We start from the raw sequence: 25,312 nt of genomic DNA on the forward strand, positions 1-25,312 counted from the left end.
AAAAGTGACTAAGGAATTATATACTGTAATAAGTTTCTGTTATCAGCCACTGGCAAAGCGGGAAAGAAAATGTATGTGCAGAATTTTAGTGGAGTGACGCAACAGTTTAATAAGGGGCAGGATGTGTGTGGGGGGAGAGCGTTTGCTGAACATCTCTCTAGAGCTGCTATAGTATGAAATGCTTAATTGCAGAACAAGTTTCCTCTAACATCCTCCTGAAACACAGTTGGTTTTTGAAGCAGTATTCTTTATTACGAGCTTGGGGTAAGCATGTTTGGCATGAAAAAAATGTGTCTAGTAAAGAGACCACAACACTTACTCACAGCTCCTCAGCGAATTCATGCTGGGAAGTCTGACATCTTTGAACAATCAACTTGAGCAGTGTTAGTAATTTGTAGACTGAGATTCTTCTGCAGTGTCTTTTACTCGGGGATTGCTAACACATCTTGACCCTTTGTGCCTGAATGATTTAAAATGATCAGAACCTAGTGTGAGAATATTCAACAAGGAACCCTTTCCATGTACTGCGCACACAGTATGTGAATCTGGATAATGGTAATAAAGGTGCACAAGTGGATCCTAAGACATCCATGCTTATGGGCACCAAAATTGTCATTCAAAGGACTGACAGCTGTAGGATTGGAAATAAAGAGTTACTGCACAGGATAAGCCGGGTTCTGTAGCGTTAGTGCTAGGCAGTCCCCAGTCTGGACCACATCGGTGCTACCTGGTCTTTGAAGGGAGTGTGAGCACCGAGATTGGAGCTGAAGTGCAAAAGAGGCTTTCATTTCTGAGTGTGGCGGGCTCACCAGAAACCACTTCATCTCACACTCAGCTTAGAGAAGCTGCAACGGCTGCTCCGAGTTGCACCAACCTCCTCTAAGGCACAGGAAGTACCTCTGGTAGCACCATTTCGCTACCGAAACTCCCCTGACGCATTCCCCGTGGCAAGGGCTCCGATGAGGAAGGTGGCACTGAGCTGGGTATGTCATTTCTGCACCTGCCAGAAGATCCCCCCATTTCACCAGGGAAATTCCTTAGGGGCTGTTATGGTGAGTCTGTGACTGTACTAAAACAGTCGACAGCTGCCGTGCGGGAGTGAATTTCTTCCTATGTCTAAACTGCCCATACTTCATTTTGAAAGATTAAGTTGTCCATGAGTTTTTGTGTGGGGCTTCTTGGTACTTATGCAAGAGACCTGAGTTTGAGTCTTGCTTTATTTCTTTTCTCGAGGCTCCAGTGAGCACAGAACAACAGAAATATCAGTAGTCCACAGCCGCACTGCCGTGGGCTATCCTGTTGTCACATCTCATAAGCTAAGTCAAGCTGGGCTTTGTCAGCGTTCTGATGAGAAATCTTAAAGAAATAAAAGGAGACTATAGCACCTGTGCCTCTTCTGTGTATCTGACTGCTGCAGGCAGAAGCAATTCATTTCATACAGAAACTCCTGGTGATTTCTACTGATGTCACAGTCATTGCTTTTTCTTCAAAAGAAATTTTAAAAAAACAAAACCAGAAACACAAAACACCTATGGTTGTACGCAAAAGCGACTGCTCATTACCTGGAAGTTCGGAATCCACTGCAGAAGTGTTAGGAGGGTGCAGTACTGAAACATCACTTTGCCCTGCAGGTGTTTCTTACAACACCGCATGAGCACACAGCAGCACAAGGACGGTACTTATGCCTGTCAAAGCTGCTTTTTTGAAAGGTATCATTACCGCTGAGCGGCAAACCGAGTAGTCTCGTAAGGTTCAGCTCCATGGGATCACTTAAAAGCCCTGGCTGGAGGAAGCCTACAAGAGGTAAAGGAACCTCTGAGCCCCGTGGAGTCCCTCCACCTGGAGCCGTACCTTTCCCGCCTCCCCACAGCGCTCGGACACATAGGACGAAGGCCTCTGTGGAACCTTAAATTCTAAACGCGTGGGCTCAACCCCCAGTTTTCTTCTCCCTGCTCCCTCACAATCCGAGGGGCCGCCGCCGAGCATCTGCGTGGCCGTCCCAACGCCAGGCCTGCTGCTAAGGCCTGGGCCGCCACGGGCCCTGTCCCCCGGACGGCCGCCGCTCCTGACGAGCCTCCCCGGGCCACCCGAGGTTTGCAGGAGACCCCGGAGCTCACCCCGGAGGTGAGCGGTGCCCCACGCCGCCCTGGCGGGGTGTGTGTGTGTGTGTGTGTGTGTAACCGTGGCCGAGGCCCCGGTCCCGTCACCCGCGGCCGCGTCGTGAGGGGAGCGACCCCGCGCCCCGCCCCGCGCCGGGCGGCTGCTCTCTGGCGCCCCCTGGCGGCCGCCAGCGGGGCAGGGGCAGAGCGGGGCAACACCGCGGCGGGGGCCCGCGCTGGTCCTAACGCCGCCCGCCCGCCTCCCTCTCCGGGGCACGGCAAGGGACCGGGACGTTTCCCCGCTCCCCGGCGGTAGACCGCGATGCTGCGTCCCGGTGCTTGGCCGGCGGGGGTTCGGGCCCTGATCGGGTGGGAGGGAAGGCAGCGGTGCCTCCGCGCGGCCCCCCCCCCGTCCAGCCTGCCGGCGCTGCCCGCGGGCGTCGGGGTTTTGGAAGCTGTAAAACTTGCTCGAAACGCGCTTCATGATCCGTGTGCCATCCGTCTGGCCCGCCCGGCCGCGCGCTTCTTAATTAGTAGGAGGGTTCGAAGTGCGTAACTGGAAAAGCCCTGGCTTTAGGACTACGAACCCATTGGGACAGGACTCCAGCACCGACAAAAAGTTCCGAGCAGAAGCCCCCCCCACCCCCGCCCCCAGCCGCCGTATGCCCGTAAACGCGCGGCCGTGCCGGCTTTGGCCGTTTTTTTCCCGATCCGCGCCGGCGTGAAACCGGGGGCTGGGGAGGGGGGGGGGAGCTCACCGCGGGGGTAGGGGGGGGTGGTCGCCCCGGGGGCGGGGCCGGGGTCTGGCCCCGCCCCGCACACCGCGGCCACACGTGAGGCGCCGGCCCCCTCCCAGCTGAGCGCTCAGCTGACCCCGCCGGCCGAGGGGGCCGGGCCGCGCCGCCGCTCCTCACTGGCGCAGCGCGGGGCCCGGGCCGGCCCTGCCCGCCCCCCCCTCCTTCTCCTCCTCCTCTTCCTCCTCCTCAGCGCCCGGCTCGGCCCAGCCCAGCCCGGCCCAGCCCACCGCCGCCGCTGCGCCCTTCGCCGCCCGCACCTCCCCGCAGCCTGCCCCGATGCTCTGAGCCCGCGCGGCCCCAGACCCGGCCCCTTTCCCGGCCGCGCCGCCATCATCTCCCCGCGCCCCCGTGGCGACCATTGGAGCCGCCCGCTTCGTATCCAGGGAGCCGGCGGTAGGAAGAAGCAGCTCAGCCCGCCGCCATGGAGAGCCCCGGCGGCGTCACCGACAAGAAGAGGTACCGCCGGCCGACTTAACGCGGCCTCCCGACCGGGCCCGCCCGCGGTGCCGGGGCTCGGCCCGCGCCGGCAGCGCCGCTGCCCGCCCCCCGCTCGCCGCCCGGCCCGGGGGGCCGCCTCCTCCTCCCCCCCACCTCCCCCCTCCTCCGCCATCTCCTCCGGTGCTGCCGGCGCCGTTCCGCGGGCCCCCCGCCGCCCCCCGCTTTGTGACCTCGGTCCCCCCCCCCCCCCGCTCCTTCCCTCCCCGCGCTCCCCCAGCCCGCGGAGCGCTTCGCTCTTTCATTCCTCCTCCTCCTCCTCCTCCCCGCCGTCCACGTCGCCATTTTGTCGGCGGGGGGAGCGGGCCGGGGCTCCGGTGCGGGGCGGGGGGTGTGTGTTGGTGTGTGGGGTCTCCCTGAGGCGCGGCGCGTCTCCCGCGGCGGGAGCTGTCCCGCCGGCCTGGCGTGGCTCTCGGGTCGGCGGGTGGGAGCTCGCGGCGTGTTTTCTCCCCGCGGGGCGCGCGTGGGCCCCGCTCCGCTCCCCGCGCCCTCAGCCGTTGCGGCCGGGCGGCCTTGCGCGCCGAAAACGAGGGACAACCGGCCCGGGGGAAGGGCAGGCGGCGAGGCCGAGGGGTGTCCGCGGGGGTCGGGGGGGGGGGGGGGGGAGCGCCTGGCTTCGGCCGAGCTGCGGCAGTGCTGGGGGGGGGGGGGGGGGGCTGGCTTTGCTTCTGCAAATGAGCGGGTAGGAATTGATGGTGCTTTATTCCGGGCGGTCACCGAGCCTGTGGGGATCTGGTTTTGTGCAGAAAAAGGAATTCCGTTTTGGAATCTGGAAATATTAAGCTTAAAAAACCCCAAAACTCCAACCCGCGACGGATGGGGGGGGCGGGGAGGATGGCGGCTGGACAATGTGAGTTGAGGAGTATGAATAATTCACCAAGGATTGTTAGCTCAAATTAGGAGGGGGAAATGAAAGCCTTAAAAGCCTTTGTTGCATGGTGAAGTTAGGGAGTTTGAGTATTTGGGTGACCAGATTTCTGCGTTGGTGCTCCACCGGCGTGCTTTGTGGAGGGATTAATTGCCATAATCTCCATCTGCAGAAGACGCCGTTTGTTTATATTGATATCGATACCTTTTTTTGTTTTTTTTCTGAGATGGGTTTTCTCTGCTTGTGTATCAAAAGGTCACCTGAGTAGGTTAAACGCAGCAAGTACTAAAGCGTGTAAGTTGTGTCGGAAAGGAGACTGGCTGGCTTTTAAAATGGATGGTGAGCTTTGTGCTGAGCTGGGAGTGCAGAGTGCTGGGCTTGTGAACAGGGAGTGCTTCACCTCTAGGACAGTATCATCTCGGTGATAATTTGGTACAGGGGGTGCGGTGGGGGAGAAGCAGCTTTTAGTCTAATGAAACCCGTACCGTGGGGCACCTGGGGGTGGCACCGGTTCTGTAACCTTTGTTTTTTCTACTCCAAGCTAATGGCTATTCAGAAGCCTGGGAGAAAATGTTACAACAGAGAAATGATTATTCTGTGCTTTGCTCTGCTGCCCTAATTTAGTGGCAGGTCTAGAAAGGGGGTTTGAGACTGAAGTTGTTCTCTGTTGCTGGTTTTTGTTTTGTTTTGGTTTTTTTTGTTAGTTAGTTGGGGGTTTTTTTTGCCCTTAAGCATTTGTTATTTTTTTACTTACCATTCTGTCCCACTTGGGTACTTTTTTTTGCAATTTCCTTATCCTGGATGTAATCTGCTTTCTTCAGAATGTAAGAATCAGTATGCAAAGCTTATCCTTCCTTCCTAAAGGCAGGGCTTAAGAAAGAGAATTTGTTGTTTTCTGTTTCCTCTAGACCGAGTTCAAAGTTGGGAATGTTTCTTATAAAACAGTAAAGAATATTCAGATTACTTCTGTTGTAGGGTTTTAATCAAAAACATAAAGCTGTATCTGTGGTACGCTCATCCTGGGGGCTGTGAATGTGCAGTAGAGCAAAGATGGCTCGGCAAAAAAGGAAGGATATGAGCTCACCAGAGAACTTATTGAAAATCTCAAACATTTCTCAAGAACCCGGGTTGTTTTATAAGGGCTTAGGTTTGACAGTGTCCATGTTCAGAATACCTTTAAGGGAGAAGACCTTCCAGTCCTGTTCTTCAATGATAAAACTTTGGCTGAGTGTATATATAGTACACCTCAATTGTGGCATGTGTTAAGATCCTTTTATTCCTTGTGTCTCCCTGTGTTTGTATTTGGATAGCATTTAGCTCTTGATAGTCAAAGTGAAGCTTGTTGTTTGCTTAATTGCATGCTGTGAGATGCAGAAATTACAGAATTTGACCAAGTGTGTGTCTCAGTCTTATATAAGTGAAATTTAGTCATAATAGTGCCTGGAAGTGTGGATTCATTTACTGGTTTGTTGAATCCATTCTTTGATGTAGTCCCAAGCTTCTCATATACCTGTAAGGGTCAAGATTCCATTAGAAACAAAATGTCAGCAACATGATTAGGTATTGAGTTTTTTGGATTTTAGCTATTCTTCAGTAGTTGTGTCACTTTCATGTGCTCCTGGGTTTCCCCCTGTGCGCTACAAGGAGTGAGTCTATCTCAGTGCATGGAGTGGGTAAAACAGCACTGTTGGGAGCTTTGTTTGGTTATCGACTCTCATTTGATTCAAATTTAAGGCTTTTGTTGAGAAGTATGCTGACTTTTCTCAATAATCCTTTAAGAAACTAGTGTGTGGATGGCTGATGCTATGAAAAGCTCTTCCCCAGGTCTGTGGTGTGACACTTCACTATTAGCAGAATAATTCCTGCACCATTTTAACTAAATGAGCCATTTAGGGTTACTGGTTACTTTGGTAGTGGCTTGCAGCTGGTAGATACACTAGAAAATGGATCTTGGATTGTTTTAAGCCCTTACTTGTAGCATAAAACACATATTTTTAATGGTATGGGTGCTAAATAAAACAGAGAACCAGGAAGATTTAAAAAAATGTTTCCCTGAGTGCTCATTCTGAGTCTTAAGATGGTATAAACCAGCAGAGTTTAACATTCTGACTTGAGTGCCTTGCAGAAAAACTTCAGCTTTTCAGTTTCTCTCAGTTGGGACTTGAAACTTAACATCTAGTGTCTAAGGGGATGATTTGAAAGACCAGGGTTTTGCTGCTGGATCTCTGCCACTGATGTCCAGCTCCAAAATCTGTTTGAGAAGCCCGGGTCCTGTGCCGCTAGCTCTGAGGGGCAGTGGCTACTGTTGGTTTTTCTTAAACCTGTGTGAGGTCTTTAGGATTGTATGTGCCATTGCTTTTTGTGTGTTAATTTCTCTCAATGCTGGTGGAACTGAGCCACCATTACTAGAGTCGAAAGCGAATACAAAACCCTTTTGTATATACTCTAAGTGTACCTTTCTATGTGTTGTAAGAAGAGGAGAAATCTTTCAGTAAATCTCCTGTAGAGTCACCCCACAGGTATGGGGAGGGCAGAGTGGTTTCTGGCTTACAGAATGGTGTTTTTACTGCTTTCTGGATTGTTTGCCTTGCCATAGGGCTTACCTTGTGGTAGTGCCTGTGTTGTCTGTTCTTTGCCATTTCCTCAAATGTGAAACATTTTTTAATTCCTTCAGTAAAAGTGATCAGAAATTACTTTCCAGTGCCTGCTAAAGATGAAGGCAACAGCATAGTGCTGCTGCCCTTCCTCCTTGTTATCAAGGCACTAGAAATCAGGGAAGAATAGCTGTGGAGGATTTGCCTACTCCAGATATTTTCCATAATTCTGCTCTGTTGGTGCTTTGGTTTCCTTTTATCAGTGAAGGACTGAGTATTTGGCAGTATGTTGATGGAAGCAGCGGTTCCATTTTTTGTTTACAGTTGCGCTTGCTTTGCCCTTTTAAAACAGTGTCTCCAGTCTGCAGTCTGGGTGTCTTGGTTGGCATGCCTGAAATACCGACAACCGGTCCACACTTAGTGGAGAGGTCTGGTGCAGATGTGATCAGATGGTCCAGGTTGTCAGGTGGTCTGTAACAGGGTGATGGGATGGTAAGAGGCTTTTATTTCAAGTACTTTCAAGCTTTTTTAGCAACTCTGCCTTCTGTAGAAATGCTCTTCCTTTCTGGTGTCTCTGGAGGCACATCCTGGACCATTTTTGGAGAGGGTGGCAACAAATGTAGCTGCATACTGTTATCAACAACTTAAGTCTGGCAATTAAGTCAACTATTGGTTTTAAGGTGGAGGTGTGAAGTGGATAATCCATTTTATTCCCTCATTTAATTGCCATCCCCATTTTCTGGTTGGTTTCTTGCTTCTCAGAAATGTCCATCAAGGGCTTATTTTATGTTAGGCGAAGATCATGCTGAAGTATGTTCTTTGTAAGCCTCGAGAAGCTGAGAAGCGTAGTTGCATGCTATGTTTCTACTGCCACCAGAAGAGAGGCCAGAGAAGACTATCCTGCTATCATATGTAAGGCTTCAGTCAGCAACGTACCATGCATTTACTTAGAGGTGCTTGCTTCCTCCTCTGCACGTTGTGAAAGCAACTGTAGACCTTTGTTCCTCCCTATCCTTGAACTATAATGCGTGGCGTTTATAAGGCTGTTCCCAGGACTCTGCTGATGGTGAAGTGGAAAAAAAAATTAGTTAATAAATATTATTAACACTAGCAAATGTCAGCAGTGTTGCAGTATAAGCCCAAACCCCTTCTGAGGCTCTTAAGAGAACTCATGTTCACGTTGGTGTGCCTCTAACCTGAAAGCCTTGAAGACTCTTGCTGAGCCTACATGACACAATGGATTGAGTTCTTGAATGTGTTGGTGTTGTTCAATAGTAATACTGCACAAATTTATGTTAGAAGGTTGGATTTTAAGTAGGATCGCGTGAGATTTCTGGTATTAAAGGGGACATTGAGTGACAGAAACCACTGATTTTTGAGTATTCATTTTTTTTTGTACTGCAGAAGAGAATTTGGCAGTATTATCTCAATTTATTCTTGAAGAGCTTGGTGTTATGATATGCCAACAAAATAATTCTTACATGATTGTAAGTATGCATTGTTAAGTAAACCCAGGAGGGAAGTACTGCATGGCTCAGCGGTGGTATACGAGAGCATCTAGATTTTCCTGATGATACTGCTCTTTCAAGGAGATGCAAATACCGATCCGATTACAAGATGTGTTCTTTAAAAAACAAACCGCTTCAAAACAAAAACAAATCTTGTAAGAACCTTAGCAGGAAGGTGCAGTAACCCTTTTCTAGCAAGCTGATGTCCAAAAGGAAGGAATGTTCCAGATTACAAGTCATCAGCTCAAATGCTCCTTTTATCTTCACATACACAGTTATATAGGCAGGTGTTTACATGCCTCAGAAAAACCACCTAGGTAATGCATGGAAAGAACTTGGACCTTAATCATGTTTTCATGTTATAACAGCCCTTTCTCTTTTGAATTCAAGAAAGTTTGAGCATTTTGAGCCTCTCTTGAGAAACAGTCTTTGTATTAGAGCAGGTGGAAGAGCATGCAGGAGAATCTGAGTTTTCCACTGAGTATTGCTCCAAAATGGGAGGTGCTTGGGGGTTTTATGACACTGGGAACTACAAAAATGGCCCAGGAGAGAAGGTGAGCCTTTTTACTGTAACTAATGACTGAAAAATCAGGAAAGATACAGGTTTCCAAAATACCATTGGATATGAAGGCTATTAAGGTTTTCCTCTACTGAGATCTCTGCTATTTAGCTTAGGATAAAAGTCTCTATGAAAATTAAGTTCTGAAATTACTAGAAACATGAACATGAAATCAAGTGAATACATGCCAGCATATATATATTTTTTTAAATACAGTTTATGTAGGTGACGAACACTTTAGGGTTCTTTGATGTGGAGCCATTGCCTCAGTTGAAGCTACGCCTGTTCATACCAGCCTGGGGGTTTGGTCCAAGATCTCAGAGTAAGTGCATCGATAAAGAGGAGTTTCATTGTATGCATAATCTGTCGTTTCTTTCTATTGAAGCCTCATAATACTGGGGCTTGTACAAAAATGTAGCCTTTTTAAAACATTGAGATATTTTGGTACTGAGACATTTGAAAAATGGCTTTGCTGGTGCTGAAGAACTGGTGCTTCAAGATGATCCATTAGTTGTTTCTTAAAGATATCCAATACATAATATACTGTGTGTGTGTTAGGAGAGACACTGTGCAGCTTCTGTTTAATTTGGTGTGGTGTGAAGGAATGCTTGTTAAGCGTTTTGAGAAAAATGTTAAAACAGATCTTGAAAATCACTACATTAAAATACAGCCTGACGTTCAAGTGAAGAATTGAGGAAACTGAATCAGCAGCACTGAACTGTGCTACTATATTTACAACAGTGGAAGGTTTTACCAAGTAACTTATTTAATAACCTTTCCAACTCAATTTGTAACAGTCCTGGAAGTGTTATTTGAAAAAGATGACCCATTTTGTTTACCAGAATGAATTGTTTCACTGTCAATCCTAAACCAAAACCGGATTGGTGTTACGTTACGAAAATGCTTGTATTTCAAGAAGCAAAAGAATTTGAGACCAAGGTTCCTGTTTTTGTGAAGTTATTTCATGCTGCTTGCAAGTGAGAATAGTAAATGGACTGTTATGCTAGAAAGGGAGTTACTAGAGGCTTACCTCCTTACGTTTGCCCCCTGCTCACATCCATTGGAAGAGATGGGAATATGCTCCAAGGAACAGAAGACTTGAAGTAATCCATGTCAAATATAAAGGCTGCCATCTCTACTAGCTAAGCTAAATAAATGAGAAGCTCTACATGGTTTAGCTGGGGATGGGAGTATTTGGTGCTCAGTGCTTCAGAAGGGACTTTTTCCTTGTACCCTATTGAATCTACTGGATGTTGAGCTGACATTGCTGCAGGCTTTTTGTCCTAGCTATTGTTGTAAGCGTTTTTCTTGACTGCTTAGTGGATCTGTTTGTTCTTTATTCATACAGAAAAATAAAATTTTATATTTCTTACTTCTGGGTTTTCTTTAGTTCTTAAAACCTTTGATCATAAAATATCCTGTTAACTGAAAGCAGTTGCGGAATGTGAGGTGAAGGGACAAGAACTTGGATGGAAGCAGTGAGGGAAAATGTCCAGCCTCCAGTATGGAAAACCTGAATGCAATGACATAAAATAAATGATACGTTGTAAAGCCATGATTTAGACTAAAATTAGTTACTTTATCAAGAGTCTGCATCCGTCTGAAAACAGACCAGTTCGTAGCTAAAACATTGTTAACTGAGAGCCTGACAGATATCTCGGGGATATGTTTTGCATCTTTTTTGTGAGTTTGTGGTAGAAGGAAAAGCAGGAGGGCTGAAGGGAGGGGAGCACTCAGTGGCTAGTTCTGTCAAGCCCATGTCCAGATATCTCTTTTGAAAAGCTGTGTTTTTTCTGAAATAATAAACACATTTTAACTACAACGTATCTTTCATCCTGAAGGGCAGAGCACAGATAATGAAAAGAGAAAGAAAAATGCTGTGTTCTAGGAAAAAGTCAAATAACCTAGTTGAAAAAAATTAGAATTTTCTTAAAAACAACCGCTGTATGCCATGTGGTTATTTTAAAATAGTAAATTACTACGCAAAGGTAAAATATCAGTAGGTTACATTGTGTAGTAAGACAGAGCAGAATCACTTTACCACGTTCTGAATTAGAAATACTAATTTTGGAAGCTTTTACCTTCTTACTCACACTTTCTAAGCGGGGAGTTAGTTGGGGTTTCAGGTCAGTTCAAGGCCAAATCCAGGTGATGGATAATCTTGGCAGTGTGGTCCTGTGCTGGCTTCAGGAGTTTCAGGCTCTGCTGCTGGCTCTTATGTGCCGTAATTTACCTATCTGTAAAATGGCTGTTTATATAGACTTCGTGGTCTTGACAGACTTTACTTTGTAAGTTAATGCATAGCTCAGTGGACTCTCTTCTTGCTGCCTCTCCCCACTATCATTTTGCAAACGGCAGTGGGTTTCAGTGTTCACTCGGAACGTTTGTGCTGCTGTAGCTAATTCAGTCTGAACTGCCTGCTTGCTCTCTTAGTTTGTTAGGGTTTTTTCAGTTAGGGTTTTTTTGATGGTAGTCAAGTTATGGTAAATGCCTGTAACTACCCTCATGTAAAGAAAATGGTTTAAATTGCCATTTTAGAAGGTAATATACAAAGGAATGAATTTTAATAGTTTACATACAGAAGTGTTGTCTCTGCTTGGTTATTATGCTAGTTTCTGCAGTTAAATCTCTTAAATCTTTTTGCTTTCTGTAAGGAAATTCTGATTTCTTTTCTGAGTTGGATTACTAGGCTGTAATGTTCATTAATTCATAATGAGCAAGGCTTTCTTCTAGAATATCAGATGCTTGTCATTACACATGAGATTCAGGTGTGGGGTTGTTTGTATGGTATTTTCCTCACAAGAACTCTCTACACAGACTATAAAATAAGGAGAACTGGTAAATAAAATTGGCCATAATGGCAAAAGCAGTAATACTGAAGGAAATCATGTCAAAGCAAGAAGAGGCAAAGCTGTAACCCCGAGTTTGTTGTGAACTAGTAGCTGAGAGATTGCACTAATTCTGTAATGCAGCTATAGAAGGAAGGAGCACCCCTCCTAACCAGTTTGGAAAAAGTAACATTTATGGAGAATTTGCAAATACATTACAGTTCCTGGAAAGCCTGCCTATTCAACTGAAAACTCAGACTTTGCACTAAGTGTCTGAGAGTGCAGTCTGAAATGTCTTTTCCCCCACCACTGGGAGGAGTGTTTGGATACCAGAAATGAGTAGCCCCATAAGCCGGCACACCAGATGAAGCTGGTCCTCTGGCCCCTTTCCTCCCCACCCCATTGCCTGGGGTTTTTTGTCTTTAAACAGCAAAGACTGGAGCTCCCTTGCAAGACTGACTGTAATGGACCCAGTTGCCCCTACTTGTAACCTGTTTTATTGGTTGTCTGCGGAGGGGTGAACAGTCTGGGCTGCTGCATCTCGGTCGCTGGTCAGGCCAGACAAGTGTGTTACTGCTGGGCTGGGAGGTGAGAGGGAATGGGGCTTTCGGGGCTGCCTGCGACTCTGGACAATCTTTGTGTGGGTCCGTCTCAAGACTTGCTAGTGTTAACGCTACAGCTCTGCCACCCCTAGTTGATCAACTTCAATTAAAAAGTATTTTTAGGGGGATAAGGGGGCTAACTGGCATGTTCTCCATCTATGCCAGGTGGAAGATGAGAGGGTTTTGGGTGGGTTTTTGGGGGGAGGGGGGGTCTGTGGGGGTTGTTTTGGTTCTGTTTTTATTTGGAAGAATACTTGCATCATTAGCTCACTATATATTTAAATAACTGGATTTGAGCCATGTTCTCTTACATTATAAACCCGTTTTTCATATGAAGTTGTCTTTAGGGGAGTTGAGTACACAGTTTTAGGTTTTTCTGTGCTAAGTGCTGGGCTTGCCTGGGACTTCTTTCCATGGAATAATAGTTTAGTAAATATTGCGGATAGCAGCTCTGGACAAAATAAAGATCTAACAAACAGTGAAGAAAAATGGATGCCTGTATATTCAGCACAGTAAAAGCAGTAGAGCTCTGTTGTAACAGTCTTTGGCAGCCTGCGCCTTTTAAGCGAGCTTGTATCTGGTCAGTATTTTCTTGGTGTGCTATTGTGCTGTAGGTGAGAGCGGTCAGCATGGACGTGCCTAGGGTTAAGTTCTTCAGATGGTCCACATAAACACAGCTAGTTACGCTGGTATAATGATACCAGAGTTAGGGTGTTCTGCTAGGGTATGGCTGCAAACTGGGAGTTGCACCTTTGTCCCATACAGCTGTGCTGGCAGAAATACCTGGTTTAGGCTAGGCGTTAAAAGACTACCGGGTTTTGTACCAACCACAGGAATGAGTTCAACCTTAAAAGCTAAATATGAAGCTGCTTACAGGTCTACTTTCTAAGTTCCAATACCATCATGATGACATATACTGTTAATGTATTATTGTATTGTAATAGCTGCATTTTTTTTCATAATGAAGAAGAATTGAAGCTTTTTTGTAGTGGATATGGTCTTTGTGACTCTATTTCTAAGCCAGGTATTTCCCATGCTAGTTTTATAGTCTGAGGAGAGGAGGTCTCTAACATTGAAGTATCGAGTGTGAATCTTGTCCTGGCAAATGATGGGGATTGATGGCAGAACCGAAAACTAGTTGGAAGCTCAATAATGAGATGTTACCAAATCTGAGGTGCATTATTCATTTGGATTGTATTGTTTCTACATGGTATACTTCTATGAAATTGTTTAAGAACAGATACCATGATAAATACAAAACCACTCAATTGTAGAAAACAGTTCTAAAGAGAAATATGCGAATTGCTATCGGAAGATGCTTATAATTTTTTAGAATGTTCTCAAAACCTGGATCAAGAAAGATGAACCTGGATTAATAATACAGGCACAGTAGCTATTTTACATGGGAGTTGAAAACACGTATAGGGCAAAAATCTAACTGATGAGAGAAACAGTAAGTTAGAATGGGAGAAAGGCTAGAAAATAGATAACAGCAGTAAAACAACGTACAGGAAACCCCCTGATTTCTTGTGTTAATGCAATGTGGTGTACACAATGTAAAATTTTCCTTAACACTGGGTGGTGATTTAAAAAGCCAGGAGATAAAGTTGACATGCTAATGTTTTAAGATCTGTCCATTGACCATTTTTAATCTAGTTATTTTTAATTAAAATTTATCAGTTACTGATGGCATTTTCTAGGGTTCTTTTTGGTCTTACTTGCTGGTGGTAAATAAGCAGGAACAAGTCAGCTTTAAATGTAGCCATTGATTAGTTTTACACTCAAGGAGATGAAAACCATGGGCTGTATTTAGACAATTGGGGAATCGCTTGTAGAAATATGCAGCAGTGGGCAGAGGGGTCTTTGGGATGGTGTGGGGAACAATATATTGTTTAAGACGCTCTGGCCCAAATGGTTCATATGACCATAATGACAGGAGTTGCACATTCGAGTAGAGAGGCCGTGTTAACATCTGTAACTGGTGCACATGGGATTGCTGCTGGCGGGCTTTGTTCTGAAGGCTGTTGGGCCAATTCTTGCTTGCTGTAAAACTTTGTTTATATTCACGTTGCTGTATTTTAAAGCCTTTTTGATTTGAGGCAGTGAGTGGGAGCCTGGGTAATGTTCTTTCACTGAGCTCTTGGTTCAGCTGCAGTGAATCCTGGTGGTAAAATACCTTTTTGCTCTAACTCAAATATCTTTTGGAACTCAGATGTTTATTCAGTTACTGCATGTAAACATCTCTTATATCTAAGAAGTGCCTAGTACTGGGTTTAAAACTGTCAGTGAAACACTGCTTTCTGTGAGCTATGATGCATAACCTGCTTTGGATTGCTTTCTGCTTCTGTATTCTGGTGGTGGAAATACAAAATGGAAATGAACGTCTGGTACTGAAATTGTGCAGGAAACATCATACCTGAAAATGCATTCAATTTCCTGTCTAGCACTGGCATTTCTGATATTTTCATTGCATGTATAATCCACTCTTCAGCTGAGATTTTATTCTGCATCTTTAGGTGTTTTTCTTTCATGCAAGACTGATAGCAGAAGGTTACAATACAGCTCTTAAGTTTGTGGTTTGTTTTAAATGGAGCTTGGGTTCCTGTTGTCTCTACAGAATGGTATTTCTGTTGTGAAGACCATGAGTTTTACACATGGGCAGTTCTGAAAATCTCTTAAATTATACAATTTATTTAAGCTTATTTTGTGCCAGTTCACATCTCACTGTTTAAAGTCCTCTTCCTTGAGCTCCCATTCCGCCCCCCAGTAGAGAGGGAGTTCACGTAGGAAATATATTTTCTTTCTCAGGAATTCAACATCCTTTAATTGACTACACAGACATTTGTGGGCAGCTACACATGCCGATTTTGTGTGTTTTCATTTACTTTATGCAATTGTGATTTACAAAGATTAGAGTAGTTGCAACAGTAAAGGATTTTATTTGGGGGGGCTTTTTTTTTATTTGGTAGCATCCTGTGTTGAGGCAACTCTGACTTCACTTGGTAATTAAACCACATTTGTGAAAGACCTTTTCCCTATTAATTTGATCCATTAAAGAAACGTTCTTTGAAGCTGGTAGTTAATCTTCCTATTTAAATTGCTGGGTTTTACTCAGATTGGTTACAGCTTAGTTTTAAACAGCAGCTAAAAATAGCAAACTTGTGCTGTACAGTTTAAATATCTATCTATAGTAGTAGCCTTTCTAGAAAGGAAATACCTAGTAAGAGGGAGAGGAGACTCTGCTGCTCAGACAGCACTAGTTGGTACCAACATTGCACTTTTCCTTGAGTTTTGCCCATCACAAAGTCAGGCAGTGTTCCAGCAGGCAGCACTTGATTCTTTTACTCTGGGATTAATTTTTAACAGAAGCACTATGAGCTTGATTTGAGCAGCGTTTCAGTCGGTAATTAATAATTCAATGGTTGTGAGAAGTTTTGACTGTTCATGTTGAAGTCTACTGCTAAGGCTAAAACCACGCAAAAATCCAGAAAATAGCTGAAATATTTTCAAGAACGTTAGGCTTTCAGAAAGAAAATAGAAGGGAAAGGGCTGAAATTGCAACTTGTGAGGTAGGCATCTATTTTCATCTCCTGCGTTGTCCTTCTGCATGCCCTTTGTGATTCACACAAGCCTGACAAGCTTGTAGACTTGAAGTGCACAGCATTATTGCTAAAGCATGGGGTTTTTAACTTAACTGTCTGCAGTTGAAAACTGTGGGCATCTAGGCAGATGGAAACCAATTACTTCCAGTAAGTCTCCCTTGAATTTCTATTGTAGGACAAACTTTCTGCAGGTGAGGGGACCTTGAATGAGTAGTTAACAAAAAAAAAAAATAATCAGAGGTATAAAGGTGAATCTAAGGCAGCATAATTACTTGTGTTACCTTTGTCAGTGAAATCTGTGGTCCAAGAAAGAGGACAAAGAGAATCCAGATGTTTTTTCACCTCCACCCTTAGTTTTCCACCAAGATAAAAGGTACTTTAGGCCTGTCTTCAGTAAGAAATGTTTAATCAATCAGGTTATATAGCCAAAATATTATTTCAGTATTGTTAAAGGTCAGACTTCTCCTAATGGTTGTTTCCATATATACCTGTATGTCAGGAGTCTCAAGCTTCTTAGACCAAGATATCCATGACTAGAGCAGGAACATCTGTTGTCACAGGGAAATTAAATGTGAAGAAATCTGCAAGATGGGAAATATTATCAGATATTTTAGGCTACCCTTGTGAGGAACACAAACTTATATTCACAGAAACCGATAAGGAATTTTTTACAACTCTAACACCCATAAGTTAGTTTTCCAAAGATCTCCATTACTATTATGTTGATTTAGTAATGTTTCTCATTACATAGAAATAGTATTTCTGTGATCTAGTAGGCTAATTTTTGCCACCAAAGGAGAAAACATAATCCTATTCTTAGCTCTTATAAAACTTATGATTCCAAAAATCAAGCATCTAGTGCTTCCTTCTGCTGGCAGTGGCAGGGGGTAGAAGGAGAGGATGGTGGGGTTGGGGATGGATGGGGATGCTGTACAGTTTTGTGAAGTTGGAAAAAATGAAGGTAATTGTAGAAGAGATTCTGATGGCTTACTTTGTCTTTATCACAGCTTATTAAATGTCTTTCATGTTTCAAGGCATTCATGCTTCCAACATCGGTCTTAATAGTATTGTCGCTTGCATGTTTCTGCACAAACTAAGGAGGTTTTTGGCTATTGTGGGTAGCACATCAGGTAAAGGACTGAAAATGTGTTCTTTTGGGTGTGTATTTGACTGCTTACATTGCATTTGGTTCATTGTTTCCCAGGCAATATCAGCTCGTGAATCACTTTCCTTTATCATTTGTGGTACCTTCCACAAGATGTGTGCTAACTAAAAAGTGCTTTTGCACAGATCCGCAGACTTAGCAACATGAATTTGGCAGTGGTAGTACGTGACTTTTAAGTCTGAAATTTGAAAAAAGTAATTCCTAAACTGATCGTAGTAAATAATGCAGTGCTTTATTTTCTGTCTCTTTAAACTAGTGACACTTAATCTGTTTATGATAACATTAAAAGGCATGCTACTTTGAATTATAAAAGCAGTGTTTATAGGCATATATTTATCTTACACCTTTAATGTAAGTCAATGGAAAAAAGGGGATCCTACAGATTAGTGCAGCTACCTTTTGTATCTCGGGTGTATGCAAAATGAAGATTTAACTGCAGTGGCATAATTTCCTCAGGGACTACAGCAGGATTGAGTTCTCGTTCAAATGTAAGAAAAATTTGGAGCTCCTGTCTCAAAATTCTTAGTTCAAAACTCATGTGACAGATGCACAAGACAAACATGAATCGGTGTAGGTACTGGGAAAAGGGAGAATTCTCCATGTTACTGACTGACAGAGTCTCAGTTGTTTCAGTGCTTGCTCTTAGTGAGCTGTGCTTTACTTCACGTGTCCTGGGGGAGGCGAGCCTAACAGAGGCAATGGAAGGAGAATGAGGCAACTTCTTAACAGCTGGAGTTTTCCAGTATAGGGGAGACTATGGGAGGGGCTATGCTGGAGAAAGAGAGCTGGGAAAGCGACTTTTTGGATTACTTGAAAAGCAGGACACCTCATGCTAAATCAATATCCTTGCTTATCTGATCTGTCAGGTGGGCTTTGTAAGGATGTTTTAAAGGGAAGAACTTGGAGAGTATACATACACAATGCTACTTGAGCATCAAGCTGGAAATAATGTATTTTGAATGGACTTAAGGGGTTAGGAAAGAGGAAGGAAACAAGATTTGGAGGCTAGAGGCAGCAGTCAAGGTACAAGACAAGCACTTCAGGAATGGTTCTGAGTATGTAGATGTCTGTTTGAAGAACTGATCTTGTTGGAAGACTGTAGGTTTGAATTTAGTTCTGGCAGAGCCCAACCAGGGTAGAACTCTATACATAGTTACATTTACACTTTTAAACTGAGGTTTTAAATTATTCAACTTTGATAACTGGTTAATTGGTTACTGGGCAGCTTAGTTTCAAATTTAACTTGCACAGAGAACTCTGTTTCCTATGTTAACCCCAAACTTTGTTTATATAGGATTAGCTCAGAACGCAGAAAAGAGAAGTCAAGAGATGCAGCCCGGTGCCGAAGGAGCAAGGAATCGGAAGTATTCTACGAGCTTGCCCATCAGCTGCCTCTGCCCCACACCGTGAGCGCACACCTGGACAAGGCATCCATTATGAGACTGACCATCAGCTACTTGCGCATGAGAAAGCTGCTAGATGCTGGTAAGTGAATAATGTAGCAGAATCTGGAAAAGGGGCTGGAGGTATATTGAGAAAGAAGCTATTTCTCAAACCTATTAGCAGTTAAATAAATAAATACACTAATAGTTGAATCCTTTCTATGGAAAGGTGGAAGACCTTACAGTAGAAACAGGCTATTGGTGATGGCACAGGAAAAATATGGCCACTGTTCAACAAACTTCGTTTTTCCCTTTGTATTCTGATGATCCTAGTTGGCTCATCACAGCTGTAGAGCCATTTTCATTCTCATTTGACCCTTCTCCCAAAGTTAATTTCTTCTGTTTAGCCCTCTTTTTCCCCTAGAGTTGTTTGTTCCAAGTGTGCTTTACTAAACTGTAGGTGGTTGGTGCAAGGCTGGCTTAGATAACTGTAGGTGTTTCTTCTTAGTATAAACTGCAAGGAATTTTTTTTGTAATTTATACTCCACCGAAGGTGAAGTTAGCTGAGGATGTCTGTCTCTGCAGTTACACCTGCCCATGCAACTACAGGAGTATTTGAGTTAGTTTATGAACCAGTATCTGGATAGCATGCCATGGATGCTGTACTGGTTGGTTGTACTCATGCATGCCTACCTATACCGTGAGGAGGAGTAACTTTGGTAGCTGTACTCTGAAATGTCTCCTAGGAAGCCCCTGACAAAAGTTTGTAGTGCCTTTTTGAGATAAATGGTAATATTTTTGCCACATGGAGTTTTTCCTTAAGGTGGAAGGTTTATTGGTTTATGCATAAAAGCACAGAGGGTTAACCTCACTCTGATTTTCTGTGATTTGTGATACTATTAATAGATCTTGAAGAATTTAATTGATCACTTATCTAAGTGAATTATACTGGTTTTGAACAGTCCTGCAAGACTGCAGTCCTTGCAGACTGGTGCCAGAAGTGAAGAATGGCTGATACTTACTTAAATGAAAATGTGTGGCTGCTTGTAGGTGAGCTGGAGACAGAGGCCAAAATGGAGAAGGAACTGAACTGTTTCTACTTGAAAGCTCTTGATGGATTTGTCATGGTTCTGTCTGAAGATGGGGACATGATTTACATGTCTGAAAACGTGAACAAGTGTATGGGACTCACTCAGGTGAAATACTGACATTTCCTAAGCCTGTTCCAAATCTGTAAAAGTTGTTATGTTTTTGTATATGTAAAGTTAGACACCCCTATACCTCTTATTTTTTGCAGTTTGAGTTGACGGGGCACAGTGTATTTGATTTCACTCATCCATGTGACCATGAAGAGCTGAGAGAAATGCTTACACACAGAAATGGTGAGAAGAAAGAAAAAATCGATTTAATTTACTTATGGATAGTTCCTGTTGGCATTAGTATAGTCAGATATCTGCCGGAAAAAGGTGTTGAGAGAACAAACTAGTATGTTTTGCTCCTAAATCTCAAAATAAACCTTGTTCAGAGATACTAACAACAGAAATAACCAGCATGTTTTGGCAATATCCTAATTGTAGGAGAGATGAGACTTAGTACCCTTTAATCTAAAACAAAATTAATGACTAAAACAGAGTTATTGAGGGTTGAGAGAATTTGCATGCCTACAGGAATAAAATTAAGAGGTAGGCTGAATGAAAGTGATCTTAAGCGATTGCTATAGAAGGATATGGAGAAGTTAAATTGGAGCATTTGTCTTGGTGTGGGCTTCCCTTTACAGGACAACTTGGAAGCAAATATTTTCTTCCAGAAATTTGTGGTGGTATACTTAAGACACAAAAAAAGATACCATATTTAGGAGACCAAAAAACTAATCTGGGAAAACTTGGACAGCCCCAAAAAGGGCTTTGGGATTGATGTGTCTCTCTACCTTTTAATTGGTGCATGAAATTGGTATCTTTTCACAGATTTCTGACTCTTCTCCGTCTGAGGGAGTCGAACACCGTGTTCACATATTCTGTATGCTTTTGAATTTAACAAATGCCCATGAATTACTGCTTTTATGTCTTCTAAAGGTTTGTTAATGACTATAAAAGCTTGGCAGTCTGTATGCTTCCAAACAAATATGCTTTACTCAGTTGTTAGAAGTCTAAAATCCGACCTCTCTAATTCCTGTTTCATCAAACAAGGGTTATATGGACTCTGAATCTAGACAGTGATAAATTACCAAGCCTGACCTCTGCTTTTTAGTACTGTAAATCAGAAGCCTTTTATGTTGTCATTCTATTTAATACAGTGGAAGAGACCTGATAAGATATCATAGCATTAAGGGCCCCAACTTTGATTTTGTAAGCATTTTCTAAACTTGTCTGCCCTTAGTATTGAAGTACATTGGTACATTTCTAAGGCTAGATTAGACTTTTTTCCTCCCCTTTTGGAATACAGTAATGCATCTGGGGGTGGGGTGGGGAAACAACTTCACTAAAGCAGTGTAGAAAAAAAAAAAGTCTTGTTGCAAAAGCTTATTCTTAAAAATGTCATATTACTGAGTTTCATGCAAACCAACTCTAGCATGTCTAAATTAACCAGACTGGAATAAGATGTCTAGAAAGTGTTATTACAAAATCTGTTTTGCAAATGAAGTTGGCAGACAAAAGTCTAAATTACAGTAATAATAGTATATTTTTATATTTATTAGTATTCCTAGGTTGCATTCTACTGCAGCTCTTGCATCAGTGGAATTATTTTGGTTTTGAATTGAGTATTAAATACTCCCCTTTGGGATGTACAGGTGCAAACGAATAGAAATGTGATTGCCAGAAACTGAACTGCATTCTGATTTTATGAAGTTGCTTTTTAAACTTAAAAAGCTGGCTATTTTAAAAATGTCCAGTGCCGAATCAGGCTTGAGAAAGTTGCTCCATCTTTTACAGTTGCTTCTTAAAGCAGAGCCTTAAGCATCAGGACTTGGTTACAATAACGTTGTGTGATTTTTTTTCAACTATGAATTTCTAGATTGGTTTAACTCTTTTAAAAACATTCTGAATTAAGTAAGTTTTGGCTGCTTCTCTGAACTCTGCTTTTTTTTCTTCCTCCCTCCCCCCCCTTAGCGAGGATATTTTGATGTGGCATGAAGTAGGCTTGTCCCTGTCAAACTTTAGCCTCTGTTAGAAGCAGTAGACAATGTAGCATAAGGGTTTAACATTTTTCTAATGAATTCTGTCAAACTAGTAGTTGCAGTGCCAGCCACCATGAAGAATTTTGTAGCTACTGTTGTCTGTGGAGGATGAGAGCAAATTATTGTATAAACTTGTATCAGAAGTAAGCTTACGTGTTCTAAGCTTCCACCGTCTGCCATGATTTGGTCCTCGCTCCTTAGCACACCTTGGCAAACTCGTTCTTCCACTGCTCCTTATCCTAGGTGCTTTATTTCCTTCCTCCATGCACAGCAAGCTGCTTGCAGCTCTCCTGATAGGGTCAGTTTGCATTTTCTTTGCCCAAAATGGCCTAGCTAGTAATCAACTCTGAAAGGTTCTCCCCTGTAAAGGCAAAAACTTAACTTAAAGCCTGCTGTTAGCAAGTAAGGCTAAAAAAATTAGTGCCTCTAATATTAAGTTGTATTAGTATTTCTTGACTTTTTTTCTCCCAAGAATGCTAATAATGTGTTTAAAAACTTGGGCTCTGTTTACTCTGAGCGTAAATCACTGTGAAAATATTTGGATGCATGTAGCGGAGTTTTAAATTCTGAATTAAAAAAATTAAAATACTGCAGTCCTGAAGAGCTACAGGCCCAAAATGTCTTTGATTTGAACCTCCCCGCAATGAGTTACCAATGCATTTTAGTGGAAACCAACTCAACGGTACTCCTCATTCTGCACATGCTTTTCTTGTCCTCTTGTCACAATTTTAAAATACACTAAATTTGCAATTGGTCTCTCTCTCCCCACTCCTTTTTCCTGAAATTTGGGAGTGTGGAGTTGGCTGCGTTGAAACAAGAGTTCAATTGAAATTAAGAGTTCATTGAAACAAGAGTTCAAATTCCTGAAGTTTTCCTGTTCAGTTTCAACAGTGAAACTTCTTTTTTTTTTTTTTTTTTTTTGCCTACTCCACAGTAAAACTCATTCTGAAAGTGTTATTATCGAAAGTACTGTTAGGTTTATCAGTCTTTTAAATTTATTTTTTGGGTCTTCCCCTAGTCTTAAGAGTTCTGTAACATGATTTTTTTTTATGCCTTTCAAAGGAGATCCAAGAGCTTAAGAATTGGTTTACTATTTGCTTTTGCTAGGTCCTGTGAAAAAGGGCAAAGAGCAAAATACGGAGCGCAGCTTTTTTCTCAGAATGAAGTGTACACTGACTAGCAGGGGAAGAACAGTGAATATAAAGTCTGCTACGTGGAAGGTAACTAATGCAAAGGAATATTTACGTAGTTTGGCAGCTTCCTCTTCAGATGTCATAACGCTATTTCAACATTTTTACTTCATGTAACAAGCTTGAGTTTCACTAAGTACTTAACTAATTTAATGTTTGTGCTTCAATATGCTGAATTTTAATGCTGAATACATCATGGAGGTAACTGAAAACAATGTTTTAAAATTAGTTTTTCAAAACTCTTTTAATGAATTCTCTGTTTTAAATTAGAGCTCATTTACTGACTAGAAATTGTAATTACTAAATATGTTTGCATAAAGCCTTCTCCTCTGAGAAAAAAAAAAAATCCTTGACTCCACTTATGCTGATACCTGATTTCTTTTGATTTGATACTGTAAATGTGACAGTTGAGGTCTCTCTGAAGGACTTCAATACTATTCTTTCTGAAGCTGCTGGCTATCCCTTTTGTAACAGTTGGAACAAAAAGAGCCCAGCCTGATAACTTTCTGCAGTGAATGCATTTTCTCCTCTGGACAAAAAGTAACCTTTTACTGTATCAACTGATATTATGGCTCACAATTCTCTTTGATCCAGAATAACTAAATTTAAATTATAAAACAACTTCTTTCTTCTTTGCTGCTGTATGCAAACAATTTCTACTTCAGAATGGTTTAAAAAAAACAAAAAAACAAAAAAACGCAAACCTTCTTGTCTCTTGAAGAATGTATTTGATCTCTAACACCACTTCTGCGGAAGATCTAAAATGGAGGTTGCTACTATTACCATCTTTTGCTGAGGCAATTGCTTATCAGTGTTGTCAGTAATGTAACTTTCAAAGAACAGTTCACAGAAATGCAGAAATGTCTAGCATTGCTTCAGCCAGCGCCCGAGAGGAAAGAGTTGGCAGCCTGTGTACTCATCACAGTCTGTGTAGCGTAAGGAGGAGAACTGCTGCTCTCCTTTAGCCATCCATCTGAAAGCACTGCTGCCTTTCTGTTGTTGCTATCACATCAAGGGGTGGGGAGGGGAAGGACTTCGCTCTGGGTGTGTAATGGAAATAGGGTTGTGTTGTCTGACAGACAAGAACCTAGTCTCTTAAAAATATCATTTTCCCCATAGGTACTCCACTGCACTGGACACATTCGTGTATATGACACATGTGGTAATCAAACTCACTGTGGCTACAAAAAGCCTCCCATGACGTGTCTGGTGTTGATCTGTGAACCTATTCCTCATCCATCAAACATTGAGGTCCCCTTGGACAGTAAAACGTTCCTCAGTCGTCACAGTCTTGATATGAAATTTTCCTATTGTGATGAAAGGTAATATATATTTTGTACTTTAAAAAAATTCATTTGAAGGATTTGCAGGGTTGGTACACGTCGGATAATGTTGGCCTTACACATTTACATAGTCTTGCTCGTTAACTTGATTCATCTGCACAATGGAATCACTGGTGGGATACTTTAGCTTTTACTAACTGATCAGGATGTCTTATTTAAAAGCCAGATTTTTTAAATCTAAGGAGGGTGTGGGGTTATTACTTTGGAATAAATCCTCTGCCTGCAGTTAACTGCTTGTTCAAACTGGTCTTCAGTGTAGTGGCAGCAATGAAATTGAAATGAGAAGATTCTTCTGGACACTGAAAAAACAGGAAGGATTTTAGGTTTTTCAAAGATGGTGGTGCATTTTGGCGACTGAAAAGAGTGTGTAATACTTGTCAGATGCGTTTTATTGCTACCACTTCCCCCCTCCCTTCTTCAGGAGATCAGTGTCTGCTTTCTCCAGTCCAAAAAAACCCCAAAAGTTCAGCTGTGCTTTTAATGCAATACATCTGCTGTTGGAAATGAGATTTTTGTGTTCTGGTGCAAATCATGGATGTAGTCAAATACATAAGACTGCTTTTACTATCCTCTGGAAACTTAGCTTGACAATTTTGAAAAACAGAAGTGAAGGAAATCATTGGCCTGAGGTTTTTGTTGTTTGGTGGATTGTTCTTTTTCGTTTGTTTTACTGGGTATTGTTTGTTATTCCATTTCCTTTTCTTTATAAGAAAAATGAACTTCTAATTAGTTGCTGCAGTTAGATGCAGAGAGATGTTAGTGCAGGTTATTTTCTGTCCTCTGCAGTAACTACCTTTCTAGGACTGATGGTGTCACATAAAAGGTACTTGGTCACATTCTGCATATAGAAGCAGCAAAATAAATGCGTTCTCCTGGTTAGCACTGCCCTCTAGGGGCTGAAGAAAATACTGCTTTCTTTAAAAGCTGGCAGTGGTTGAATGGGAAGAATAAATCTGATTCCTAATTTCTCTTGCAGGTTTAAAACTGTTGAAGCATGTCTTTGTTATTTTATTAAATTCTCATACTTGTGTAAGCTGGATATGCTAGTCCATAAGTAGCTGGTCTACCTTTTAAGCAAAGAAAAAAGTCTAGAAAGCAGGGATTT

General features: G+C 42.8%; 1 protein-coding gene and 1 long non-coding RNA gene across 5 annotated transcripts in view; one reads left to right on the forward strand and one right to left on the reverse strand.

The window, feature by feature from the left end:
- The first annotated feature begins 3,102 nt into the window (after positions 1 to 3,102).
- HIF1A (hypoxia inducible factor 1 subunit alpha) overlaps positions 3,103 to 25,312 on the forward strand; it is a 31,192-nt gene continuing 8,982 nt past the window's right edge. Inside the window, exons 1-6 of one of the 2 annotated variants that reach the window (XM_069783218.1) lie at positions 3,103 to 3,352; positions 18,412 to 18,602; positions 19,550 to 19,695; positions 19,797 to 19,881; positions 22,782 to 22,894; positions 23,984 to 24,186. In XM_069783218.1, coding sequence (XP_069639319.1) covers positions 3,318 to 3,352; positions 18,412 to 18,602; positions 19,550 to 19,695; positions 19,797 to 19,881; positions 22,782 to 22,894; positions 23,984 to 24,186 — 773 coding nt within the window. In that variant the 5' untranslated portion in view covers positions 3,103 to 3,317. Of the gene's footprint in view, positions 3,353 to 17,586; positions 17,606 to 18,411; positions 18,603 to 19,549; positions 19,696 to 19,796; positions 19,882 to 22,781; positions 22,895 to 23,983; positions 24,187 to 25,312 lie in introns of those variants that run through there. The other variant, XM_069783219.1, reaches the window with a different exon arrangement.
- LOC138685394 (uncharacterized) overlaps positions 4,560 to 25,312 on the reverse strand; it is a 36,606-nt gene continuing 15,853 nt past the window's right edge. The window contains exons 2-5 of one of the 3 annotated variants that reach the window (XR_011324615.1): positions 21,828 to 22,030; positions 16,234 to 16,533; positions 6,863 to 7,913; positions 4,560 to 5,769 (exon numbers count right to left, since the gene is read on the reverse strand). This is a non-coding gene — a long non-coding RNA (uncharacterized lncRNA). Of the gene's footprint in view, positions 5,770 to 6,312; positions 7,914 to 16,233; positions 16,534 to 21,827; positions 22,031 to 25,312 lie in introns of those variants that run through there. The other 2 variants (XR_011324614.1, XR_011324613.1) reach the window with 2 other exon arrangements.

Source organism: Haliaeetus albicilla, chromosome 5, assembly GCF_947461875.1.
Source record: "Haliaeetus albicilla chromosome 5, bHalAlb1.1, whole genome shotgun sequence".
Lineage (NCBI taxonomy): Eukaryota > Metazoa > Chordata > Aves > Accipitriformes > Accipitridae > Haliaeetus > Haliaeetus albicilla.